This window comes from Carettochelys insculpta, chromosome 15 (genome assembly GCF_033958435.1).
Source record: "Carettochelys insculpta isolate YL-2023 chromosome 15, ASM3395843v1, whole genome shotgun sequence".
Lineage (NCBI taxonomy): Eukaryota > Metazoa > Chordata > Testudines > Carettochelyidae > Carettochelys > Carettochelys insculpta.
Genome location: NC_134151.1, coordinates 32,583,826 through 32,608,392, shown reverse-complemented (window position 1 = coordinate 32,608,392; position 24,567 = coordinate 32,583,826). Strand labels below are relative to the sequence as shown.

Here is a 24,567-nt window from a genome sequence, read left to right as displayed (position 1 = left end):
ACAATTCACTGCTCTGTGTCTCAGATTTGTGCCAGGCCCTTCACAGTGTTCCGCTGGTGCCCAGGTGTTCGAATGCGCTTTAAGAAGACAGAAGTGTGCCAGACATGCAGCAAGCTGAAGAATGTGTGTCAGACCTGCTTGCTTGACCTGGAGTATGGTGTGTAGCTGGGGTTAATTTATCAACAACTGGAAGTACAGCTTGAGACATAACTCTCCTTGTCTACTGTCTCTCTGCATAGCTTTAATGAATCTTTAAATAAACATGTATTTCTATGACTCTGTGCACCCAGGACACAGAGATACATATTTATACAATGAAGTTTGTATGAGAAGTTGTACCAATCTAATTATGACCTCTTGTTATACACTAGAAGGCACATCTATATGCCACATGATGCTCCTGTCTGACCATAAACTTTCCAGATCACTAAAGACTAAATCATGTGTAATAGTTCTATCCATTCTAAAATAAGGTCTTCCCATACACGCTAGTGCTGTGGTGTGATTGACTGTGTTTATACTAATGAGTTGCTGTCAATTTCCAAGTATATTTGGACTTTGATACCAACTGGACCACACTCTGAATGTACAGAGGATTGGAATCATGGTGTTGCCCGCTTCTGTTGCTGACAAGAATAAAAATAGTTCCATTAATGACTCTAGATGTAGGAGGAATTATATTTGGGATTAACTGAATCCCACTGTTAAATATTTTTCGGTAGAATATGCAGAGGCTTTTAAAAATGATCATGAAACTAGATGAACTTTTAGTCTTACTCAGTTTGCCTTTCATGGCAGGTGAAGTAATACTATCCTGATTATACTAATTAATGCAGTGTAAAACAACAAATTAATACAGGTTTAACTTCCCTTCAGGAGTCCTTTCTCTGAATACAGCTACCTTAATGTATGCTTATAATAATTTTTTTTAAATTTCATTTTAGGTTTACCTATTCAGGTTCGAGATGCAGGACTCTCTTTTAAGGATGACATGCCTAAATCTGATGTCAATAAAGAGTATTACACCCAGAACATGGAGAGAGAAGTAAGAAAAGCATATGTAACAGAATCTCTTGGTGGCTTATTTCATTTGTGCTATAGCTTGAGTGAACTGAATAATCTTAAACTCCCTGGTTGGTCTGATTGGTGCATCAGTTTTCTGTCTCAGGTGATGAAATATGCATTCCTTGTCTGCTGCTTAGATTTCGAACTCTGATGGCACAAGACCAGTTGGTGCCCTAGGAAAAGCTACGTCTACCAGTGACATGTTGCTTAAGCTGGCTCGGACCACCCCGTACTATAAACGCAACCGACCCCACATCTGTTCCTTTTGGGTGAAAGGGGAGTGCAAGAGAGGAGAAGAGTGTCCATACAGGTACTGTTTTGTTGGAAAAGCTAACACGTTAACTGTGGTCAGATATATAGCACCCCTGTTTGCAATGTAGGGAATTCTCCAGTAAAATGGAAGTAATGCAGTGTATTCATAAGCATATTTTCAGCTGTTGCATGCAAAATTACCAAGGAATGGCCATACTGGTTCAGACTGGTCCATCTAGCCCAGGAGCCTGTCTTGTGATAGTGGCCAGTGCCAGATGCTTTACAGGGAATAAATAGAGGAAGCAGAGGAGTTATTGAGTGAGCCATTCCTTGTTGTCCATTCCCAGCAACAACATCCAGAGCACAGGGTTGAATCCCTGATCGTCTTGGCTAGTGGTTGTTGATGGAGCTGTCCTTCATGAATGCAACTAATTTTTTTAACCCAGTTATACTTTTCGCCTTTACTACATCCCCTCACAGTTTTGAGAGATCCCTTTAACAGTCTGTTTTGGACTTAGCAATTTTGAGTAGTTTTGTCTTGTCTTCCAGTTTTGCCATCTCAACATTTGCCCCTTTCCATATTTCATTTAAAAATACATTGAACAGACCTGGTCCCAGTACAGATACCTGGGGGGTCGGAGAGTCTCCTCTGTTTGTCTCACCATTCTGAAAACTGACCATTTATTTATATCATTTGTGTCCTGTCTTTTAACCAGTTACACGTCCATGAGAGGATCTTTCTTATCCCAAGGCAGCTTACTTTGCTTAAAAGCCTTTGATAAAAAGACCTTGACAAAGGCTTTCTGAAACTGGATGTTAACTTGATGTTTATCACCTGTATATGAATCCCTTTGCAGCAAGATCTTTCTTGATGATACTGCCTATATTGAGCAGTGAGCTGAAACATTAATACATAACAAGCGCACCTTTTCTCTGATATTGTTCATTCTCTGAGTCCTTGCAGCAGAAAATACTTCCCCCAGTCAGAGATCTGAACACCTCTTAGCAAGTGATTTTGTTTGAAATCTGGTTCTTGTAATTTCATATTACCCATTGAGCTGTCTAAACTGCCATTTGTTAAAACTCTAGGGTGTGTATGCAAAAATAAATGCGTAAGTAATTTGAGTTCTTAAGGCTCTAATTGTGTTTCATTGTGGTGTGATTTATTTGAATAGTTTTAGCTGTTAAGAGTCTGTCTGAGAATTAAGGAAAAGGTGTCTGTTGCAGTTATGTTAGTCTGCTGCAGTTGTGACAGTACAATGTTACAAAACGCTTTGTTGACCATACTTCAGACATGAGAAACCTACAGACCCAGATGATCCTCTGGCCGATCAAAACATTAAAGATCGTTACTATGGTATTAATGATCCTGTAGCTGATAAGCTTCTGAAACGAGCTTCAACCATGCCTCGTTTGGATCCTCCTGATGACAAGACCATTACCACACTATATGTAGGAGGTCTTGGAGACACCATCACAGAGACTGATCTGAGGTAGGTTGGTACATCGGCATTTGCATTTGCTTTCCAGCTTGATGCCTTCATAATAGAGAATGAACTTGCTGAGGTTTTTCTAAGTTGCTTGTCACAGGGCTCCTCTCTCACCATCGTCTTGTTAAGGTTGCTGTGCCTGAATGAGGGTGAAGGGGGCTGTTCACCCCTTGGTTATGCAGCCCCGTCATTTGCCCGTACCTGTCAGATGCGAGGGACCAGGCTTGCTCCCTTTTCCCTAACCAAAAGCTGGTTTATGTGTCTGTTTAGAGGGATGCAGGGTTTTTGGAGGTGGAAATAAGGTTTAGTTGATGCGCACAAGATGTTGCTGTGTTCCATGTAAGTTGAGTGCTGGTGTGGCCACACAGGAGAGATTCGGGTGCTTCCCAGCCGACTAGCGGACCACCCAACAATGTACTTTGTTTCTGTTGATGGTGCACATTTGCACATGCCTCAGTGCACATAAAATTTATTCTGCACTTGAATAGAAAAGATTAGAGGAAACATAGTATGTGTGCATGTTTAAATTCTCTTCCCCTCCAACCTCCACCAGAAATCCCCCAAGAGGGCATCATTGCTACTGGTGCCCTGAGGATCCCACTTTACTCTTTAATAATTAAATGCAACCTCCACCCTTCTAATTTGTGAATTCTGCAGAAACTGTTCGAGCCTGGCACTGTTGCTGCATAATTGTGTGCCAGGATTAAATTCTGTGACAGGCATTTCCTCTCTCTTTTCTAATGCCAGATTTGAATCAGTGGTCTAGAGGAGAAAGGGTGTGAGCTTGCGAGACTTATGTGTGTTTTATGGGGAATAGGAGCTGAATCCCACTTTGCTGCTCTTCCCTCACAGAAATCACTTCTACCAGTTTGGGGAGATCCGGACGATAACCGTGGTGCAGCGGCAGCAGTGCGCATTCATCCAGTTTGCCACGCGGCAAGCTGCAGAAGTGGCTGCCGAGAAGTCCTTTAACAAGCTCATTGTCAATGGACGCAGACTCAATGTCAAGTGGGGGAGGTGAGTGAGTGGGAGAGGGGGCAGGGAAGCGTTTGTTTCCATTTTGTAGGTTTTTGCCTGGATAGTGTTCACTGAGCACATCAGAGTCATGTACTGCTCCTTACTCAGCTCAGAAGCTGTCTTGGGGCCTCGAGCCAGGAATGCAAAAGAGCCATGTATTTATTGGACTGCCTGTCTCTTGCTGGGGAGTGAGGTATTGGAGAGTATTTGGCATGGGGTCTCTTTGAGAAATTCTGTTGTGGGATATGCTGCTGTCGGGGGAAAAACAACATTTGCTCCCTTTTGAGCCAGCTGCTAACATTCTGAAATTCCTGAACTTTGGCCTGAAGCAGTGGATCTGGATTGGGTGATGTGAAACTTTCTCTAGTGAGGGTCTGCCCACTCTGCCACTGCCCTCTTCAGCTGTAATGCACTTGGCTTGGATTGCAGGTCTCAGGCTGCAAGAGGGAAAGAGAAGGAGAAAGACGGTACTACAGAATCCGGTATAAAGCTGGAGCCAGTCCCAGGACTCCCTGGAGGTAAGGGAAACAGTTCCAGACCAATGTCTGGCCTCTCAGACTACAGACCAGCAGCTCACTTGCTGCCATGCGACAGAACAGAGTTACCCTTCTAGGTTTGGTCTTTGCACCACTGGGACTTGGGAACAGAAGTACATTCCACTCCCCCGGCAGTTAGTGAATGTGTGTTCACATAAGAGCTGCTTGGAGAGTCTTGTGTGTGTGCAGTGAAGGCATCTTTTACTAGAAGGAAATTCCAGGTGACTTGACCTTTTTACAGGGTGACTGAAAAGTTACAGTGGTTAGAATAAAAGCACTTAAATCTTGGAGACCTTCTGTGGTATAAAGTCGGGTTGTGTGGTGTTCACTCGGTGTCATCTATTGGCGCAGTCAGTCCCAGTTATTTGGGATTGGATTCAGGTGGCTTTGATGTGGAAGGGTCAAAACGTGTGGAGGGGATCAAAGCTGTTGTTCAGGCTTCTCATTGGCACTCTGCAGCAGTGTTAGATACACACCACCAGCGGGGAGCTGGTTGCAGCTCTCCCTTTGCCGTGAGGGGTGGGCACTTGGTTTGTATTTTGCCTGATAGCTTTCACCAGTAACCAAGGCTGGTTTGTGTCTTGAAGCTCTTCCCCCTCCTCCCGCTGCAGAAGAAGAGGCTTCTGCAAATTACTTCAACCTACCTCCCAGTGGCCCTCCAGCCGTGGTTAACATTGCCCTGCCACCGCCTCCTGGCATTGCTGCGCCGCCACCTCCAGGTAATTCTCCTTTCGTGGGGAGTGGTAGAACTGTGTCCTTTGCCAAAGAGTTCTACTAGCCAGAGCTCTTCCTGGCAGATGCCTTGTAAGGGTAGTCTTGTGTGGTACCTACTAAGTGGGAGCTGGGTTTAATAAACAGCTGGGGCTGTAGATCTGGCCACTTGTTAGCCAGACCTGCCTGTGCTGTAAATATGTTTGATGCAAAATTTTTCAGTACCTGGAGAATCCCATAAACTGTGCAGGGCTTATCTTGTAGCAGTGTAAACCCCATGTTGGTCCTAACTTTTAAGGGTGACTCTAAACAGGTGGAATGTTAGTGGCAGTATTTGACTACTTGTATATTCAAAATGTGAAGCCTTATCCCCGTGGAACTTCAGGGAGTGTTGGGTTTGTCTAGCTGCATGTTAGGTCTCATTACTTGAGTGCTTCTGGGATGTGCAGTAGTGAAATACAAAATCTTTGGAAGTTCAGCATATATTAGGCAGCAGGAGGACGGGCACTTGCAGAATTGCACTCTGACATTGACTAGCAACATGTCCTCTGCTAGCCGTTAAGCTCCCCCCAGTCCCCCCCCCCCAAAAAAAAAGTTACAAGGGAGTAAATTGGGATTCCCCAGGAAGTGGGGAAGGACAAAGGGCAGGGTCCCTTTCTATATGCACAGGTATGTTTTGCTTATCTGGCTTGAGTGACAAATAGGCAATAGTGTAAGACTCCAGTGGGATGCCTGGTAATCTGACACTTGTCTTCTGTGTCTGCAGGTTTTGGGCCACACATGTTCCACACCATGGGGCCTCCACCTCCCTTCATGAGAGCCCCCGGCCCCATCCACTACCCTTCTCAAGACCCACAGAGGATGGGTGCCCATGCTGGGAAGCACAACGCTCCCTAGCACCCCGTCGACCTGTTCTCTGTTTGAGTAGACATCATTTTTTTGGGGTTACCATGTTCCGCTGTGGGCAAGCTGGAGACTGAGCCTTGCTCCCTGCTTGCACCAACAGGGCAGGCCGAGCTCTGTGGTATTACCACTAGCGAATCTGATCATTCATATAACCTGAATCGTTCACTTACTGTCATGGGCGGGGGGAGGAGGGAGGGAAGGAAGAACAAGGAGAGCTGCGATTGAGGGTCCGTGAATGAATTGTGCTAGAGTTCCAATCCCATCAGTGTATTCAGTTTTGCACATTTTGAAATAAATTTGTCTTCTGGGGAAAAGAGCCACACCTTTTCAGCCAGTCTGATAGCCTAAGTAGGGAACACCTGGGAGTGCGTTGGGGTCTCTTATACAGACTTAATGGGAGATTTTGCTAAGAATATTCATTCTGGAGTCAAATAATTAGTGATTTGTTATTGAAGAAAGATATCAGTTTTTCTAGCACTGAGCGAGAATGGTCCAAGGGGACACAAAGGGAAAGAGAAAAGCCCGAGGCACACAACTGCCAAGGATTTCTCTTTCTAAGTAATGTAACTTTTTTTTATTCTCCTTTTTCTGCTTGCTGTTCTTCTGAGCGTGAGGAAAAAGTAAAGAATCCTTAGCACTTATAGTCAGTCATTTAAGTGTTAGATAATGCATACAGTTCCCCTGCTGCCGATTCAGACGTGACCCAGCTGCCTGAGCTGCCATCTATTTCAGATAAGCCCACTGGGACCTTCCTGCCCCTCACCTTAGGGAATGAACCTGTCTACTGAAACTGATAGGAATGAGGTAGCGCTCGTATTGCAAGCTTATCCAATCTGAACCATGGTTTTTTGTGGCCCTCAACCTGTGAAATGGACCAAACCATTTTTCATTTGACAGATGGTGTCATTCTTTTTTTAAAGAGCTCTGTGCTCATTATTCACCCTGGAGTATCTGTTCTCTGCATAAAGACTGTAATTGAATACAGTGCGTAGGAGTCCGGGTGGGGGATTTTAAGATCTAAAAGTCAAGTGCTTTGATGTACCTGATCTGTAGATATGATTTGATAAACAGAAACCATGTGATGAGACCTGTTCCAAAGCCTTATTTACTGTTTTTTGTTGTTCTTAATTAAAATGGGCAGATTTTCCAAATGTTTGGATCATGCTGCCAGAGGCACAATTTCTCTGAGTATTGGCTGACCTGGTTTAGCTGAACCCTCTGTCCAAGCAAAGATGAAGGTGGGTGTGTGGTAGCTAGAGTTCTGGGTCATTGCACTGCTCTTTGCAATGTAAGGATACGGCCTTGCCTAGGTGGAAGGGGAAGGACGGACATTGCAGGCGCCCCGGATGCTCCCAGAGGAGAGTACACAACTCCAGGGGGCGCACTTGGCTAGCATGCCGGCCTTTCGTCATTGGAGACTTGGGTTTCAACTTGGCATATGAGTTGAACAGCCAGATGAGTATGGCTGTTCTCAGGTTTAACGCTCAACAATCTGCGGTATCAAAATACAGCACAGCTTGGGTACTGTTTAGCAGTTCCCAGAATAGCGTGTTACAGACCAAGCTTGGCAACCCATTGACAGATCTGTCCAGGGGAAGCTTGGCACAGCACCCAGTTATACTAGGTTTGATTCAAGCCAGTCAGTGCCTCATTTTGTAAGCACCAATTTCATAGGTGTTGGACCAGGACAGGTTTTATAACAGAGCTGATTTATTTTCTCAAACCAGACTTCTGAATGTGAACATGGCATTCAGCTCACAGGCAAATGGGGGGCGGGTGGGCATTCATTGGCACAAACCTTTATTGGCACATTCATTGGCACAAACCTTTAAATGCTTAGACTAACTCTTGTTCAGTTTGCTCAGCTGTGCTGTTGGGGTGGGGGCAAAGAGGAATTAAAGTTCCTTGCTTGGCTGCTGCACTGCTGTGGTGTTCCCCAAATTGTAATTATCTGAGGTGCGTGCTTCTCCCTATGGTCTTGTTGGCAACATTAGAAACAGTGGTTGTATGTTGCATTATTTACAAATAACGTAGCTTTTTAAAACTGCACATTTACCAACCTGGATACAAAATTACTCGCCTAGCCTAACGATGATGAAAAAAATACCCATTAAACAGATGAGTTTTGCAAGGTTATAAGAGTTTAAAAAAAAAAACAAACTACTAAACAATGTAGAAAGTGCATAGCTGAGCTAGAGCTTTTCAGTTAGCCCCAGTGAGTGGCACTGTCTGGAACATACGCAGGTTCTGCTCTGCGCCTGTTCTGTAGCATTCTTTCTTTAATGGGTAGCTGTGTTCTCTGAGCTATGCCTGTGTGCTCTCAAAAGGCTGTGGCCAAAACACCATTGTTCGCTACTTTCCGCTTTCAGCCTTATTTAGAGAGATTTTTTACGTAGGATGTTTTTTTTTCTCCCCAAGTGGTTCCACTTTAATGTTTTCATCAAGCATTGATTTGTATGATCAGACTGACTATTATTTGCATACAGAATCTGGTGTTTTACGGCACTGTCGATGGTAAAATTGTGTCCTGCATCTTCAGTCGTCAGGGATTCATCCTTGCCATTATTGAAGTAAAGAAGAAAATTGAGCAGGATCATATACAATTTTAGCAAAGGGGGGGTAACTATTAAAACGGTGGTGTGTAAACTCGTAAAGCAAGCTGTTGGGAGAGGAACGGAAGCAGCAGCTCATGTGGAAAATGGTTCCTGCTGCAGTTTGAGTACTGGTGGTCACAAGCACTTCCCGCCCTTCTGTGCAGTGCCTGTTTCTGCCTGGTGGATCCCAGGCCCAGCCCCACGTCTGTTTCTTAATGGAGCCAGATGTAATTTCTTTTAACATGTTATCTGTTGTGCTAGAAAGCCATTAGCAACTTATTCCACCCATGCTCTTCAGTTACCCCACCGCCTTCTCGCTCCCTCTGCCCTCGCTGCCAAAACTAGATTTCTACAGCACTGCTCCTAAGCTGATTTTCTGAGCAGCCACCCCCTGTCAGTGCTGGTGTCATGTTTCAGCAGAACAGTTGCAAGGTGACTTGATGTGATGACAATGGGCTGTTCTGCTATTTGCCCCCCGTAGCAGAAAGCATAGTGTCTCTCCTCCAGTCAGATTGTTCCACAGTGTAATGAGGGAAAGGGAAGTTGACTGGAATCTCCTTGTTCCATCAGTGAGAATTTGGATGGTCAGCTTGTTCCCCTGCTACTATAGCAGGCACCCAAGAAAACCTTGCAACGGGGTAGTCCAGGAATGGCCCTTTGTGTGAGCTAGTTGTGGGTTGTCATGGTATGCTTAGGTCACTGAGCCTTCGCAGGGTGCCAAGGTAAGAATATCTACTCCCCTCCTCTGTTCTAAGGAGTATCTCTATGAGCAAATTAAAACAAAGCAAGTTGGAGCCTAGTAGATAAAGCATCTGGGGGACAGGAGAAAGGAGTACGATTACGTTACAGGTCTTCTGTCTCTGGTAAACGCTGGACCCAGCCCTGGGCTGCTCTGTTAAAGCTTGGTCTATTCCAAACGAGCTCCAAGCCATTCTGGGTGTCTGTCGGAGCCTCCTTTTCCAACCCAAGCACGGGGAATGTGTCACTGAGTAGTGCCCCACCAAACGGGATAGGAGTCCTGCATGCACAAAGGAAAATGATTTAGCACTTTCCAGGGGAGGGGTCTTAGGAATGGATAATAAAAGCACTCTGGCCCAGTTGCTTCTTGAGCATCAAACAGCCTGGTCACCTAGCAAGAGCCATCAGCTGCCAACCTGTCATGAACAGTAGCTGTACTGCCTCCAGCTACTGTAATCCCCAAGAGGCTGTTTCCCTCAGCTGATCAGAAGGGCCAACTCCTCTAGACTGAGTCTCCATCAGCTGGCCCTCATCCAAACACTGGAAGAGACATAGGATCGCTTATCTCAGCAGCCTTGGCTGAGGTGGAAAGGGAGAGCTGGGGGTCAGCCCCTGCACCTGCCACAGCCCACTTGTCCTTATCAACCCAGCTGCATCCATCTATGTGTTGAACAAGAAGAGGCAGGAGAGAGACCCCCACATGTGAAAAATCTTAGGGCAGCAGGTCTTACCCTCGCATCCCCTGGTAAAGCAGAGCGAAGCTTATGTGCAGCTAAAGTCTTCAGGAAGGGCGTGCAGCTGTGTCTACACCACCTCATGGTGGATGCGGCCATGCACATCCTCACAAACAATCTGCTTTTGGCCTTGGGGCAGCTTCTCTTGGAATGTGATGAAAGAGCATGTGGGGGCGGGGGGGCTGGTTTGAGCTGTCTCTTGTTCCTGGCGAAACGATACAAGGGCAGAGGTGTACTTCAGTGGAGCCAGTAGGGTAGGGCTGAATGTTAGGCCTTTGTCTAAGGGAGAGCAGTCTTTGGGGGTGGAAGTAAAGGCTGATGGGGGGTGTGTCTGCTTCAGAAAGCACGTGCTCTGGCTAACCTGTTACTTGAGTCACATGGCATGGTGTCTCACAGCAGCATGCCAGGGAGGAACAGGTGGGCTGAGATTGAAGGACAACAACTAGGATACTCCTGGAGTCAACCAGAAGTTTTGTCCAAGACCAAGTGAAGTGGAGGAGACTTGAAGATGACCTAGACTCCACTCGAAGTACAAAGGTTTGTCAAGCACGTTTGAGAACTGCTTCTGGGGGTAGCGTGGATGATGACGGCTTGTTCCAGAAATGCTCGGACACCCAGGAAATATGTGGGAAGGTCATTCTCAAAACCTAGGGTTACAGCTCACGTAGGGCACTACCATCTCAGTGAGCTTCTCCGAGGTCGTTCCTCACTCCTCTGCGTTTTGTAAATAAACCTGCCTGCTTGACATCAGTTGTTGGAGAGATCACGAACTTTCCACTGGTCTGTAACAAACATGAAATTCTCCAATGCTCATCTTCTCAAGCAGGATTTCTGGGTTCTGGTAGGACAGCTTAGTGCAAAAGGCAGCATCCATGCCCCTGTCAGCTTTGGAATGGATTTGTTTGAGGGGGGGCGACAGAATCAAATGCAAAGAGGTGATTTTCAAGAGCAGGACCTTAGATCGAGGGGCATTGTTTGTTTGTTTTTAGTAACTCGGTTTAAATCTGAGGGCTGTAAATTCAGCTTCCTGGCACTTTATGCCTCACTGAGGAGTTAGAATGAAGGTGAGAGGCCTGGCATGTAATTAGCATCTAGCAGTATTAAATATCAGTTTAGGGCTTTAAATAGAAGAGCAGCATTTCAGAGGGGAAATAACACAGAGTGAAGCTAGGCAGCTGTACGCGTCAGATAGAAGCACGCCCTGTTTGAGTTTGTCTAGAAATAAATACTGAGCCAAGGGCAGAGAAACATGACCAGGCCAAGGAACTGAAGAGCAGGTGACTGCAACAGCAGCTCCCCCAAGCTCCCTGTCCAGCGTATGCCTGAGGGAGCTGAGGATGGGGAAAATTCTTTATGTTTGAGTAAGTTTTGGGAAGGAGGTGGGTGTGCTAAAGAAACCCCAATAGAAACCCCTTGGCTTTTCCACCCTTTGCTTCTGGCTGCCAGCATTACTTCTACCAGGGCCTGGCTTTCTTCTCGCTGGCTGGTGTGCCCCCAGCTAGCTACCCTGGTTCTGTTGTGGGAAGGGTTGGCCAGTCCCTTGCTCATATATTTGTACACCAGCCTTCACCTCCATAGCAAAGCAGGGGAGGAATGGCTCAACTAGAGCCATCTTGCGGCAAGGAGTGAGGAAGAAGGCTGTAACCACGTGACATGGTATCAAGAACCTGTTGAGGCAGGAGACGCTTACCCAAATGGCAGTTTGTCCGGGGGAGGAGGGTGAACACCAGACCTATGCTCATGAGAAGGGATTTTGGCTCCTCAGTGACCAGAAGGGGTCTGGGTTTCAGTTTCAGCTAAAAGATGTTGCTATGCTAAGGTCAGTGCCACCAGTTACAGGCAAGAGCACTCGTCCTACTGGCTGCGAGGCGAGAATACCTCTACTGGGGATCTGCTCCTGCTTTCTGCACAACACAGGCACTCCCTGGGCGGTCTCCTGTCCAATTACCTTACAGCCCAGCCCTGCTTGAACTTCAAGGAGGCATAACAAATAGTGAGATTAATGCAGCATGTAGTGTCTGGGGCCGGGCCCTTTGCTGGAGCTCCTGGTACGAGGGTCATGAGAGTTCAGTCTCCGGTGTGTGGCTGGTGGGAGTCAGGTGACCTCTTAGCACCTCGCATAAGGATTAATTTAGTGTCCTAGCTGCTTCTGCAGCTATTTGTCACCTTCCGAAAACCAGAATAGCACATGAGCTGTCAATGAGTGCGGCCGTGGTCTAATGCATGCGGAATGTAGACTCCTCTGAGCAGAGGCACCAACACCGTGGGTGCTTCAGGTAGCAATCACCCCTGGGAAAAAAATGGCTGCTCTGCCTCCAGCAGCCTCTCTGGTTGTGGCTGTGGCAGGGGCTGGCGGCTGATCCTCTGTTCAGTCAGGCCTTGGGTCTGGTCAGGAAAAGGCGGGGCTTTGGGAAATGGGGGTGGAGTAAGGGCAGGAAGAGGCAGAGTGAGGGCTGGGCATCGGGGAAAGGGGTGGCACCTCGAAGGAAGTTGGGGGTGAAGCACCCACAAGGAAAAATACATGGGAGAGCTGGGCACTTCTACAGTGCCCTGCATCTCCCCAGCACTGTGCAACCACCAATGCCCACCTAACAAATACGGGCGCTCTCGTCTCAACCCTGTGTAACAGGTGGGGAAATGAGGCACCGTGAGGGCATCTGGCTAGCAAGAGGTAGGGCTGGCCTCAGAACTCAGAGGCTCTTTGAGGGAGGGGCTTTGCAAGGCATCCAGGAAATTCCCCATGTCCTGGTGAAGTGCCCCTCGTTCTAGTAAGTTTGCTTCTCTACGTAGCGTATAAAGGCAGCACAATCCCAATCTATTTTTTCTGTGCGGGTCCTTTCAGAGCTGCCATCTATCACCTATGGATTATTCCCTCTCTAGCCTCGCGGGCATCTACAGGCCTGCAATGGTGTAGTCATGGAGCCAGAGGGCAGGGGAAGGCAGCTGTAATTTCAAGAACCCTAGGTCCCCACGTGCCTCATGGTAGAGAAGTCAAGGGTGTCCCATCTTGTTTCTGCACTTCAAGAAACCCCTGTTCTGCTGTGCCTGTCCTAGGGGCTGCAGCTTTAAACAGCAGCTAGAACCGGTTAGGAGGAAAAATTGCAAATAGCAACTCTTAGCAAGGTCTTCAGCCACCTCCTCCTCTCTGAGCCTGACCAACACCCCATGCTGCGCCCTCCACCGATCAGAATCCCGAGCATCTCCCAGCAAACAGGTAACACTTACCTGTTGAAACTCCTCAACTCAACCTGTCTGGGTATCCTGGGCAGTTCAGGCAATTGGCTCTTGCTGTCCAGCCGGTAGTCTTCACTGCTGAGGAACTCCTGCCATGGAGAACAGTAGCCCTTGGGGATGGCAGTGAAGTTGAATTTCTCTGGCGGGACTTCTTTCAGCGGCCCAGAGTAGCCTGTATTTGGGAGACAAGGCTGCTGTTATTCCAGCAGGCATGCAAGGCAGCCACCAGCCAGCTTCACTGGATCATCAGGCTGGCCTGGGCCTGTGCAGACAGGAATTCGCCCCTCCAATGGGAAGGGCTGGGAGAGCAGGACAAACTGGCCAGGAAATGTTTTTTCCTATAAAAATGCAACCAAACCCTTTTATTTTTATCAGAATGTTCCTTGGGCATTTGTTTGTGCTATCCCTGACATTTCAGGCTATTGACTTTTTGACAAATGCCTGAAAAAGTTAGGCAAAAATGACTTCACGTGCGCGCGCGCACACACACACACACACACCATTATTTAAAGCCAAAAAAGTCCAACCTTTTCCCATTGAAAGAAACATTTTGGCAAGACAATGCCTGGTCATCTGTGCCAAGTAGGCTAGATGTGAAGCAGGTGATGGGGGCAGTCCTTGCTCTTCTCTACCAGTGGTTGGAGTAGTGAATTCTAAGATGGTCCCTTGTTAACCCTTCATTTGCGCCAGGGAGGGCTCCTCATGTTCTGCCACAGGGAATCCCGTGGGCCCCTGGCCTTCTATTGCTAATAAGCTCTGGAAGTCTGGCTCCTCATCAATTCCTTTCCATAGCTCCATCATGGTGTTCTTTTCATGTAGGCAGCTCCTTACCTGGGGCCAGGACATCAGGATTGAGGGCTCTGCTCATCTGTTTGACTTTGTCTGTCTTCTTGGGTGCTTTGGGAGGGGTCCCCTGGCCTGCTGCTGCCATGTGAAAGTCTGCGTGGTAGTTCTCCTTGCCCTCGGCAGACTGGAGAAGGAAGAGCAATGGGAGAAGGCTGTGAACTGGAAGAGGTTTGCTCCACTTGTCCCCAGCTGGTTAAGATCAGGCCTTGTGGAGAAGACGGAGTAGCAAAGGGCAGGGAAGGAGACTCAGTCACATCCCCTGACTGGTGATAAGCTTTTTACTCAAGAATGAGAAGCACGTCTTGTGCTAGCTAGAGCCAGTCAGGATGCAGGGCCAGGTGCTGTGTGGAGCTCCCCACATGCACCTCTGCGAGCATGCCTTAATGCATTGCAGCAGCAGCCCCTGCAGTGAGAACCTCTCACAGGTCCCTCAGGACCTCCACGAGAACCTACCAGCCCTTTGCTTTCTAAGCTTGGTCCTTTGCAAGCCGCTTGCATGGTGAATTTGTGATGAACCACTAGCATCTTGGAGGAAAACTACCTCCTTGTTTCACTTTGTGCTGGGGGAGTGTCAGCCCTGGTCTTCTGCCATGGCAGGTGCTTACGGAGGGTAGAGCAGCATGACAGCTGCCTCACCCAGAAAGGAGAACGCAAGATCAGGGTGGAATACACTTCCCTTTGTCCTGCCTAGCACTATGGCATAACTCTACCGGCTGCAGGGTTGGCGAGAGGGCCTGGCAGGGGCCTCCAACGCAGCAGCCGCTGAAGAGGCCAGTGTGTGCAGCAGGACCTCAAGTGCCACTTTCCTAGTGGCTGTGATGCAGAGTGCACAGCAGCCAGCCCCCACCCCTTGCGGCCCTTTCCAGCGTCTCCAGTGAGTGTGGGAAAGTGATAAGATGCCAGGCAGGGGGGATGACCCAGAGCTACCAGTGACGCTTCTGCAGTAGCCCAGCTCCAGCCCAACCGGCTTGTCCATCCAGCGTGTCTCTTTAAATACCCAGACCTCAGGGACAGGGACACACACCATCCACGCATCGGGTTGTCCAACCAGGTGCCCCTCAGCCACACCGTGCGAACCACCTGCCAACGTCGTGCTTGAGCTCTGCAGGGGGAGAGACGTCACTGAGGGGAGCAGGGCCCACGCGCAGCCCCTGTACCGGGTGCCTGCCCACAGCTTAAGAGAGAGTTTTTCTGCCTCTGCCAAGACGGCCCTGGTCTCCTCACAGGTAATGGCGCATGTGCCCACAGTGAAGACAGATGCCTGCACCTCACACCTTCCTGTTAAGCTGTGAGGTTACAGTAACCACGCAGGGCTTCCTGTTAACTCAGGGATACCCCTACCCGTGGCTAAGAAGCACCATGCCTTTTGGGGGGGGCCACCTCAAGTTACGCTCTGCTTGTGCCCTAGCAACGGGCCAGAGTGGTGGTGTAACCTCCGGTGGCTGGGAGTTTTATAGCTCCTGCTCTGGACTGATCTCGAGGCACTGCTTTATTGCAGCCCCCCATCTCCAGAGCTTCAGCTCAAGTGGTGGCAGCTCCAGCCATTAGCCTTGGAGGTCCCTGGTCCAGTCCCTGGACTGTCAGCCAAGAGGGCGACCGTCATACTCAGTCGCCAGTATCCCTCACGCCGTGGTGCTGCGACTCACAGCTCTGTAACCCGTGGGATGCTCCAAGACGAACTTCTGCACCCGCTTCTGCCTCTGTTGGAACAGCTGGGAGCCCCTGTTGGACTGCAGAGACAGCTCCTCCACCATCAGATCCTGGGGGACGCTGACCTTCTTCCCCAAGTCCAGCTGGGGGCCTAAGGACAAATGCAGAGCAGAGAGGAAAGCCCAGGCGTTGCTATGGGAAATACAATGCTCTGAGCAAGGAGCTGGCAGGGGAGAGCGAGCGGCTGTGCATGGGGCTACCAGCAGAACCTCGCCCTGGGGAGAGGGGAGGAGATGGCCTGTCTGACTCAGCCCCTAGGACCTCTCAGCTCTGCAGTGCCCATCAGCCTGGTTCGGAAGCTGCTCTGATGAGAGCTGCAGTGTCGGGGGGACCAGGGCCTTATGGGGGGAATGACAAGGGAGGCTAGTTGGGGACCCCCAAGGCTGAGAAGGGCTCAGAATAACCTCTGGTCTGCGGGCTCCATTAGTGCTAATTGCCAATGTATTTTTCATTCACTTGACAAGTCCAAGGATAACACCCAAGAGGAAACCAGTAGCACTAATACCCCTGAAGGCCAGGGCAGTTTTGCCAGTGACTTCCTTTGAATAGGATCAGCCCACCTGGATGGCATGCAGCAGCCTTCACAGGAATAGCGTTTCTGGGGCTACTCTGTGAGTCGAGTTAGCACCAGGCATTTCTTACCATCTCCTGCCGTGTCCCTCACAATGGCCAGCACCTGCCTTTTTCTCTCTCTGGTGGGGTCCAAATCTGGAATTGGGAACATCTTCCCACCTGGAAAAGAAAAGAAGCGGGAGCCCAGAAGGGCTTGCAGGTCAGAGCAGACCCTCACTACTGCTTGCACGTCATCCTGAGCATGCCAGTTGCTGGGTCCCTGGGAAGAGCTGATCCCAGGTGGAGTTTTGAGACTTGTGTCCTGGGGCCCAGCTTTGCCCCCTTTTGGAAAATGTGCACAAGATCAGAGCGAGTGCAGCTGGAGAAAGGGGATTCTCCCGTCCCCTTCATGGTCATAGGAGCTGTATCATGCAATCACGTCTCCCCCACTTCCCTGCAGACGTTTGCCATTTGCTTCAGGACCAGCCTCATGCTTCTCAGGCTAGAGAGCTGTCTAGGCAACCCCATTCTGGCCCTCTGTACTCTCAGCCCCATTGCCTCCTCTCCTCTTGGATGAGCTTCTCTCCAACCCTGCACAGGATTCACCACTGCAGGTGTGAGCCTTCTCCTTGGCAGTACCTACCACCTCCTGGGGCAGCTCACCACCAGCAACTGCTCAGCTCCCTGCTCTTCCTCTTAATTCTGCCCCTGCCTCCCTTGCCAGCTTTACGGCTGAGTCACTTCATGCAGTGCCCTAGGTAGTTAAACTGCACCAAGTCTTGTCTGTCTGGTGGGAAAAATCCTGTTCAAAATATACAAGTTACAGTTGCCTTGTGTCCTATGCCAAGTGTTGTGAGCTCAGCTCCCTGAAGCTAGAGACCTCGTGCCTGCTGGGTAACTGGCATGTGCCCTGGTTATTCACAGATGTCTGTGGGTATCTCAGGAGGGAGGGATAGCTCAGCAGTTTGAGCATTGGCCTGCTAAATGCAGGGGTGTGAGCTCATTCTTTGAGGGGGCCCTTGAGGGATCTGGGGCAAATAGATTTTAAAAAAAGGGATGGTGCTTGGTCCTGCCAAGAGGGCAGGGGACTGGACTCAATGACCTCTCGAGGTCCCTTCCAGCTCTATGAGATGTGCTCCTTTGGTTTTGCTGAAGTGTCTGAATTAGTACCTCGCAGGGATGGGTTTTACAGGCTAGAGCAGGGGTCAGCAACCTTTCTGAGGCAGCGTGCTGAAACTTGGCCTTTTGAAGTGTATGTACAGGCCGAGTGCCGGTGATACTTTTTAAAGTCACTAATAGTCCTGCTTACAACAGCTCCATTAATAAATAAACTCAGATTCAGAACTTTACTGTTGAGGTGGTGATTGGTAGCATTTAGCCGGTCTTTTGTTAATCCACGGGTAGCCTGGCACTGAGCAAGCTCCGAGCTGCCTGGGGGAGGAAGGGTGGGACTCAGCTCCCCTTTCGCACGCCGATGAAAATTGGCTTGTGTGCCACTCTTGCCGGGAGTTGCTGACCCCTGGGCTAGTGAAATGACATTGTACATTTCCTTGTATGCATCATAGGGCCAAGTCACAGTACAAACCCAATGCTTGGAAGCAGGTTGGATGAGGATCTGCCATTTGAGTAATGGATCGTATTTCTAAGGTTTCCTGTGCCATCTGCAACTAGGAAGCCACTCAGATCAGTCACTTCTGCTGTATGCAATTCATCTCTCAGGAGAGCCTCAACTAGGCACTTCTTTAAAGAGGGAAAAATAATCCTTGTCTCCTTCGCCCATGCCATCCCCAGGGACTCACAGATTTATTGAAGCGTTGGGATAGACGGGATCTCAAGAGCTTATCTCATCCACCCTGTTGGCCTGAGGCAGGGTGAGGTGGTCCATCCCCTTAACACATGCCCACCTCTGTGGTGCATGATGCGGGCAGCTGCCCGGGCCAGCAGCCCCTTGCTACGCTCTGTGGTTTTCGGTATGCAGCCCATGTTGGCTCCTCGCTGCTCCCTGAGCTCCCACTTTGCCATGATCTATTTTAATCTCCTGATCTCGGTAGAGTGGGGCGCTGTAACCAGGGTCCATTGGGCAGCGAGGATGGCGTCAGCGAGCTTTGCTGATGCAGGGCTCCCCTTAGGAGAGTTTGCTGGGAGTTTAGGCCCCTGCAGGTGCAGCAGTATTCCTAGCAAGAGACCCTGGCTACAGCCTAACAACCGCAGGGAAGTGGGGAACTGAGTCTCCTGATGGGTGGTAGCAACTCCTTTTGGACTCAGCGACCGGGGGAAATCCTGGCCCCACTGCAGTCAGCTGGAACTTTGTCCTTGCTTCCAATACTGCCTTGGCCCCACCCCAGCAACCAGAGGGCACACGGCTTCCTGAAGGACGAGCCCACGGCAGTGCAGCTGGGAAGGGTGAGCTGTCCGCCCCCCCACCCCCAGTCCTGCTTGGTCCTCGCCTGGCAGGATCATAGCATGGGTTTGGGTTCCACACCCCATTTCTAGTGTTGCCAAGCCTTGGGGCAGGGCTTTGCCATGGCCCTTCCAGAGCCCAGCCAGCTGCTTACCGGGGCACGGAGCAAGCTCCTACCCCACCCCCATTATCCAAGAGCTGCAGGCGCTCCAGGGAACTAAAAGTCAGCAAATAAAGCAGAAAGGAAGCGCTTTGCTCGCTGCGCCCTGTGGCACTCACTGCTGCAGGGTGTTATGGAGGCAGCAGCCCTTTTCCAACAAGCCTAACTCTCAGCCGTGGCTGAGACTAGCCTCTGCAGTGGCCTAGCAAGGAAAGGAGACACCTCCTGCTCGAGGGCATAAGATGATCACCCTCTGGGTGCAGGAACCAACTTCCTCTCCATTGCAACTGGGAGCGTCTGTCTCTGCAGCATCCCATGGGAGCTGCTGTGAGAGGCGGGGAGGGGGGCGAGACAGCCCCTTGGCCGACCCCTGCATAGGGACTCCCATGCGACAGGCCCTTTCCCCATGGAAGGTAACCTATAACTCCCCACCCACACACCCAGCCCAGCACCGTGCCCTGGGCTGCTGCCCACAGCAGTGTCTGGCTGAGAGCTGCAGTGCCCGCTTTCTGAGCCACCAGGAGGAGGGTTCCCCAGAGCCAAGCACCTCCCCTCTTCCTTGGCTTCTGGGATGGAGGGGCAGCTCGTGCCCATCCCGGCTGAGTGGCAGCCCCAGAGCCAACGGCTGGCATGGCTGCTTCGGCTGCAGCTCCTCACCACATGCATTGGCTCCCATCACTCCGGTTCCAAGCCCTTTGTCTGTGCTGGGTCTTTGTGGCTGTGAACCGCCCAGGGCGGGCACTGCCGCTGTTCTGGGTTTGTGTGGTGCCTGGCACAGTGAGGCCAGGGCCCAGCTCCTACTGAAGTAGTCATGGGCAATAACATTCCCACCCCAGCTGGCTGTGGTGCTGCTGCTGCCTCAGCACCTGAGCACACAAATGAAGGTGGGTCCAAGCCCCCTCCTGCCCAGCTGTCACGTTTCTCCTGACCAGCAACAGCGCCAGCTCCGCTGACCACAGTGAGTCTGACCTGCCACAGGGCTAAGTAAGCAACAAAGGGAGCCGCCTGCTCCTCGATGGAGCCATGAGGGGGTCGAATACCCGGGTGCTGCTCAGCTCCTTCCTGGCCCTAGCAATATTCCCCGCCCCCTGCTCCCCCTGCGTTCAGAGCCAAGCGCTGCCTACCTGACTGAGCGACTCTGGGACTGTCTGGGTGCAGTGCTGTGGGATGGTGGGAGCTTTCCTGTTGCGCCTGCTCTGCCCGGGTAAAGCCTTGGCCTGAGTGTCCTTAACAGCGTCCACAACCTGCCTCCTGCCCAGCGTTTTCCAGGCGCCCCTGTGGCTTTCTCACCCACCCTGTGCCCTCTTGCACACAGCCCAGTCCACAGCTGAGATTCCTCCGTCCTAATCCAGGTTACATCAGACGTTTATTTCGGGCTGAGAAAGGGGGCGGAGGCAGCACAGCCCCTTGGTGAGCCAAGTGCGGACTCACACACAAAGGTGCACTCAGACACGCTCACGCGTACAAAGCCACATGTGTACACAGGAAAGCCACTGGCACACAACTGCATGCACACAGGGAGGAGGCATTTACCTACTGTGTGGCACATCAGAGATAAGACTTTCCCAGGGAAATGCAGAGTGCCCTCGCAGGTATACAAAGCAACGCAGGCACTAGAGAAGCAGAGCCTGGTGTTTTCTCCAGCAATGCCAGCGTAGAGGGGTATTTCATTAAAATCAAAGGCAACCCAGTTAAGTCAGACACAGGGAAATGCACTGATTTGCTCTTATTTATTTTACTTATTTATTTTCATTATTTTTGGAGCACCATAAGTATACAGAGACCTTTGCAAAACACGGAGCCAGAAAAGGCCTCTGCCCCAAGGAGTTTACTCGAGAATTCAGATGAAGAAGAACCACTAAAGCCTGTGGAACTCACTGCTACAGGATAGTGTGGTGGTAAACAGCTCACAGGCACATTAGTAATGTTGAGGGGTCAGACTAGCATCTGCAGGGATGACAGTTAGGCTCAAATTACAATGAGAATTTATCGCCACCCATCAAGCCTGAGCTGCTCACCGGCTGGGCTGAGGAGGAGCGGCTCCCACGGCCAGCTGGGCGGCCGATAGCACTGCATCGCGCAGTGCAGACCAGGAGGTTCCTGAAACATCGCAGGGACCTCTTTGGGCTCCTTCTTAGACTCCCAGCTGTGTAAGAAAATCCAGGGGGTGCAGCTCACAAGCCCCCCTTGGGGACCCTTCTCCGTTCAGCTTCTAGGAGAGAGCAGAGATCCAGCACTGCAAGCACACACGCTGCCATGTTATCTCCCGCCAGCCAGCTCTGCCCTACATCTCTGCTGTGCCCTAGGGGGCCCTGCCCAGCTTGGAGGCCCACCGCGTTCCAGCCAGGTCAGCTTTCGCCATCCCCCACGAGGCACCTTGAGCAAAGCTTTCCCTCTGCCGCTGACATGGGTTCAAATCCAGCACTGCCCATTTAACCCAGAGGCCTATGTACCCTGTGTGCTCTAGAGAGCTGCTGGCACTCGCTCCAGCAGCTAACAACAGCGCGGGGGTTAGTTCCCTAGTGTAGACGAGATGCCTGTGTCTGCCCACCCTACTGTGCGGGGCCCTGACACTGACCACCCAACTGGAGCAGCAGGGTAAACCGGTTCAGCTCTGCTGCCACCTGGTGGCTGTTCTTTATCACGGCAGGTTCAGCGTAGGGAAGGGGCCCATCCATTGCCGCTAACTAGCAGTACAGTAAGTGCTAGTGTGGGTCCCATAGCATCAGTTCTTGGGTATCTTCAGCCATAGCGATTGGCTGTGTTCCCCCGGCAGGGCTAACACCTCTCCCCATGGACACAATCGGCGAGGCAGAGTAGTGGCCCAGGCAGAGGGGCTGGGTGGAGATAGTAAGTCCCACGCAGTGCACAGGGGTCATTGCCACGCTGATGATGAGTGTGTCTGGAGGCAACTCTGGTTGCCCCCAGCCCCAGCTCCTCTCTGGTGCCATTAGATCATGCCAGCATCTCGGGTTAATGTGCCACCTTCTTCCTCCCCCAGATGTGCCCTGCAAGCAATGTGGGGTCCTGTTACGGCTGAGTGGGGCATGATGTGTCCAGAGTGGGGCTGGTGCCTGAACCAGCAGATGAGTAGAGCCTGTACAGCCACGGCTATCCGCCTTACACCTGCGGGTACCCCCAGCCGCAGCTATCCACCTTACACCTGCGGGTACCCCCAGGCGCGGCTATCCACCTTACACCTGCGGGTACCCCCAGCCGCGGCTATCCACCTTACACCTGCGGGTACCCCCAGGCGCGGCTATCCGCCTTACACCTGCGGGTACCCCCAGCCGCGGCTATCCGCCTTACACCTGCGGGTACCCCCAGCCACGGCTATCCGCCTTACACCTGCGGGTACCCCCAGCCGCGGCTATCCACCTTACACCTGCGGGTCCTCACAGCCATGGCTATCTGCCTTACACCTGCGGGTACCCCCAGCCACGGCTATCCACCTTACACCTGCGGGTCCTCACAGCCATGGCTATCCGCCTTACACCTGCGGGCACCCCCAGCCACGGCTATCCACCTTACACCTGCGGGTCCTCACAGCCATGGCTATCCGCCTTACACCTGCGGGCACCCCCAGCCATGGCTATCTACCTTACACCTGCAGATACATCCAGCCGCGCCTATCCGCCTTACTCCTGCGGGTACCCCCAGATGCACCTATCCGCCTTACACCTGCGGGTCCCCACAGCCACGGCTATCCGCCTTACATCCGCGGGTCTCCCCAGCCGCAGCTATCCGCCTTACACCTGCGGGTCCCCCCAGCCGTGGCTATCCACCTTACACCTGCAGGTATCCCCAGCCGCAGCTGGGGATGCAGACATCCATGGCTCATTTCTATGGGTACAAACACAGCTGTGGATGCGGATACAAAATTTTGCATCCATGCAGAGCTGGACGGATGACATGCTGTTAGCCAGGAAGGGGGCACTGAGATGTATGGGACAGGCAGCCTCAAGCCCCTGGTGGTGCTGGGTACCAGACCCCGGCACTCCTTCGAATGGCACACAACATACCTGTGGTGTGGGAGTGGGAGCTGAGCAGCGTTCCCTGTTGTAGCTGCCCAGGAGCAAGTCACATGCTGCCCGGCTGATTAGCAGTGCACTCACAGCTGGGTTATGTGATTCTATTGGTGGTGCACACTCGCTCAAACCTTGGTGCACACAAAAAATTTATTCTGCCCAAGGATGGAAATGAGTAGCGAGAACATTGAGCCCCTAAATTTTCACCCTACCCCTGCAACTGGGACAGGAACAAACCTGAGAGCCTGGGGCAGGGGCCACCTTCATCTTGCCACACAGTCTATGCTGCCCCACCATGGTGGCAGCGCTATTTGGAAGCAAAGCCCACGTTGCCCTGGCCACAAGCAAGCTGCCCAAGGTGCTGCTTAGTTACCCTTTAACATCACCCCCACGGCAGCAGAGCCCATTTGCTGCTGCAGTGTCCATAGTCAGCTGGGACACTCAGCCTGCCTAGTGCCCTGAGAGCTGTGGCACAAGGAAGCTGGGGAAGGGTCATTGCAGCTGGCTGGGGACGCAGGGTGGAAGGGCACAGGCAGGCCAAAATGAGTGAGCTAAGGTCGGTTTTATCTCCGCCTGCGATGCACAGCAATGTGGCCAATCACACATTGCTGATGAAGCCGAGGAGGCGCACACCGGAGGCAGGCGCTCCCTGGCACTCGTAGCCAGGCGTGAATGGCAGCAGGTCATTGCTGCCAGTCACGTGATGCAGCTGGGCCCTGCTGGAGCAGGTGCCCTTTGGTTAGCAGGTGGTTCCAGAGTGCCTCAGCTGCCCTGGGACGCCTGCTCAGTGGGGTCACCCAGCACCGGGTTTGGGACAGGCTATAGTGCCTGCACCCCCCCTGCTTCCTCTGCAGCTGGAGTGGCACATGCTGAATGGAGTGGGTCCAGCGCCTGCCCCTCCACCTTCCAGGGGACAGCTACCTGCCCAGCCCCCTCTGACTGACCCCGGTGAATGGGCCCAGGCTGGCCTGTGTGCAAGGCAAGCTCAGAGTCAGGGCAGGATGAGCCGCCCTGGGAGGGGCACAGCACATAGAGATGGTCACCAGGGGCCCAATCCAAAGCCCATTGAAGTCAAGGGGACTCTTCGGCTAAGCCCTTAGCTGCAGGGCTGGGAGCTGGTCCCCAGTGGGGAACGTGCAAGAGCCAATGCTGATCTGACCCTAGGAGCCATTGCAGCCCTGGTTAGTGAGCCAGTTGCATCCCTGCACTAAGGCCTGGCTGCCCACGTACCCTGGGGCTGCTGTGTCGGAGAGGGGCATGAGGGCCACATCCTTCCACACTTCCTGCACGTCTCACATCACGTCAGTATTCAGCTGACCTACAGCAACTGGCTGGCAGCAGCCCAGCTCCCCTGGCTCCGCCCCAGTGCCAGGGTCCCAGTTGGCTTGTGCTCGCTCTAGTGGCCAGGCTAAAACACGCCCCATTTCACACCTCCCTTCACTTACAACAACCCCTGTGGTGCCACAGCTCCTGCTAGCCCTCCTCGCCGTGCTGGGGCGCCGGCTGACCAGCTCTCACCACCACACACGCTGCTCAGCCCTCCTCTCCCACCGCCCCATCTCAGCACCTGTCTGAACACCTCCCGGTCCTCTC

At 51.6% G+C, this 24,567-nt stretch overlaps 2 protein-coding genes across 4 annotated transcripts in view; one reads left to right on the top strand and one right to left on the bottom strand.

Moving 5' to 3' along the window:
- Positions 1–7,160, top strand: part of RBM22 (RNA binding motif protein 22) — a 13,085-nt gene extending 5,925 nt beyond the window's left edge. For both annotated transcript variants that reach the window (XM_075009744.1, XM_075009743.1), the window contains 8 exons: positions 25–157; positions 945–1,045; positions 1,203–1,375; positions 2,610–2,810; positions 3,660–3,824; positions 4,254–4,342; positions 4,948–5,079; positions 5,838–7,160. In XM_075009744.1, coding sequence (XP_074865845.1) covers positions 25–157; positions 945–1,045; positions 1,203–1,375; positions 2,610–2,810; positions 3,660–3,824; positions 4,254–4,342; positions 4,948–5,079; positions 5,838–5,968 — 1,125 coding nt within the window. In that variant the 3' untranslated portion in view covers positions 5,969–7,160. The remainder of the gene's footprint in view (positions 1–24; positions 158–944; positions 1,046–1,202; positions 1,376–2,609; positions 2,811–3,659; positions 3,825–4,253; positions 4,343–4,947; positions 5,080–5,837) is intronic.
- The window catches only part of MYOZ3 (myozenin 3), a 25,535-nt gene extending 968 nt beyond the window's left edge, over positions 1–24,567 (bottom strand). Inside the window, exons 1-7 of one of the 2 annotated variants that reach the window (XM_075009745.1) lie at positions 20,071–20,609; positions 16,476–16,565; positions 15,770–15,924; positions 15,148–15,225; positions 14,109–14,247; positions 13,269–13,449; positions 7,727–9,589 (exon numbers count right to left, since the gene is read on the bottom strand). In XM_075009745.1, coding sequence (XP_074865846.1) covers positions 9,415–9,589; positions 13,269–13,449; positions 14,109–14,247; positions 15,148–15,225; positions 15,770–15,924; positions 16,476–16,557 — 810 coding nt within the window. In that variant the 5' untranslated portion in view covers positions 16,558–16,565; positions 20,071–20,609 and the 3' untranslated portion in view covers positions 7,727–9,414. Of the gene's footprint in view, positions 1–7,726; positions 9,590–13,268; positions 13,450–14,108; positions 14,248–15,147; positions 15,226–15,769; positions 15,925–16,475; positions 16,566–20,070 lie in introns of those variants that run through there. The other variant, XM_075009746.1, reaches the window with a different exon arrangement.